A 1,962-nucleotide genomic window follows, 5' to 3' on the forward strand; every position below is an offset into this window, starting at 1 on the left:
CTATCAAACATTCATTCTTGTAAATATTGCAAACACTTCTAGCAAAAACAGAAGAATAATCATCTCTATCAAGCATAGAAATAGAAATAATGTTTTTAACCAATTCAGGAACATATAAAACGTCTCTCAAAAGTAACTTAAAATTATTGTCCAAAATCAAATTAATGTCTCCAATAGCAGTTACAACAACCCTTGCTCCATTCCCCAATCTTAGAAATGTCTCGCCATCTCTAAGACTCCTGCTTCTTGCCATCACCTGCAAATCATTGCATAAATGAGAACCACATCGGTATCCAATACTCAAGAAGAGGAATTAATTGAGACATTTACTTCTATGTAAAACATATCATGGACAGAACGTTTTTGGGCAAGATACTCCGTGCAGTTACGCCTCTAATGTTCAGGCTTGTTGCAGTGGAAACAGACATGTCTGACTTGTCAGGCTTTGAGGGCCCCAGAGTGGGTCTCTTGTATGGCTTTTTGTTGGGCTTGTTCTTCTTTAGAGGGGCAGAACGCTTTTTGCCTTTATTTGGGGCTCTCTTTTTCTTATCAGACGAAGAACCCACTAGAAAAACATGCTTCTCCTTTTTTATTGTGGCCTCATAAGTAGTAAGCTTATTGACGAACTCTTCAAGGGTGGCCTCAAGCTTGTTCATTTTAAAATTAACCACAAATCAATCGAACGAGGGGGGCAGTGACAGCAGGATAATATCAGTTGCGAGCTCACCAGGAATAACCACGTCAAGCCCCAACAATTTCTCAATGATCCCAATCATCCTAACACCATGCTCATGGACAGAAGTCCCATCTCCCAGACGCGTAGTCAGGAGTTCTTTCACAGTAGCATGTCTCTCTGAGCGAGTCTGTACTCCATACAAATCTTTCAGATGAAGTTGAATGTCAGTATCATTCGCAGCCTCCTCGAACCAACTCTGCAGTTCAATCGACATAGAAACCAACATATATATTTTAGCTTGGAGATCATAGCCCCACCATTTCTCGAACTTAGCTAGTTTAGCCTCACTGACGTCCGAAGCTGCCTCCTTCGGTGGCTTCTTATCAAGCACATATATAATCTTTTCCGAGTTCAGAACAATCGTTGAATTTCGAAACCAGTCATTATAGTTAGGGCCAGTCAGTTTGTTTTGATCGAGAATGAATGAAAGAGGGTTATGAGCAGTCATCGTAAATATACTGAAAAATGTAAACAGATAATGATTACTGATAATTTTAAAATAATTCTAAGATATAAAATATGGATTTCTATTTTGTAAATTTCTCTCCCACTATTTTGACTTTTCCACCACCCTCCAATGAAAAAGGGAAATCGTATTTCCTTAGTGGGCACGTAGAGTCCAATTAGCCAATTATAATCCCAAATAATATCAGCCAATTATAATTTCTAAAAGGTAGAATCCAATTTCATCCCTATGCAACCTCCGCCTGTTTTGCCTCACGTTTAATAAGGACCCAATAATATGACGCCGTTTATTTTCACGTGTCAAACCGACCCATCAATACTGAATTGTAATAGACGGTCGCCATGAGTTCCCCCAATAATATGAGCCGAAGTCATGGGAGTTCCACTCAATTCACATTATATGTCCGATGGAAGTCACAGCTTTCCGGCGTCCAGGCCTCCCCAATAATATGAGCCAGACACTGTCTGCGGGTAGCGATCAACATGCAACCACGGTTGATGGAAGGCAAGGAAAAATTAAACTCTTTTAATTTTTATTTTTTAAGTTTGATATAAATTTTGAATCTTATTCAAAATAAGATATTTTAATTTAAAATTATCTCATCATTTTAATTTAAAATCGCATGCTACGAGTTTGTATGTTTGTCGGATTCATGAAACTATATTATTTAATAATATACATACATGCATACTACTATATATCACATATATATCATAATATGACATTCAACAATAAATAAGAATGATCGATCGCCAACACT

General features: G+C 37.7%; 1 protein-coding gene across 1 annotated transcript; it reads right to left on the reverse strand.

Moving 5' to 3' along the window:
* Positions 1-674: 674 nt before the first annotated feature.
* On the reverse strand, positions 675-1,184 carry LOC142523774 (uncharacterized). The gene has a single exon (XM_075627506.1). It carries the CDS (start codon positions 1,182-1,184, stop codon positions 675-677), a length of 510 nt encoding a protein of 169 aa, XP_075483621.1.
* Between the last annotated feature and the right edge of the window lie 778 nt (positions 1,185-1,962).

The sequence above is a fragment of the Primulina tabacum genome, chromosome 14 (assembly GCF_025594145.1).
Source record: "Primulina tabacum isolate GXHZ01 chromosome 14, ASM2559414v2, whole genome shotgun sequence".
Lineage (NCBI taxonomy): Eukaryota > Viridiplantae > Streptophyta > Magnoliopsida > Lamiales > Gesneriaceae > Primulina > Primulina tabacum.

Bases quoted from the DNA above. Each gene is read 5' to 3' on its own strand.
- LOC142523774 (XM_075627506.1), bottom strand. From the start codon at position 1,184: ATGACTGCTCATAACCCTCTTTCATTCATTCTCGATCAAAACAAACTG.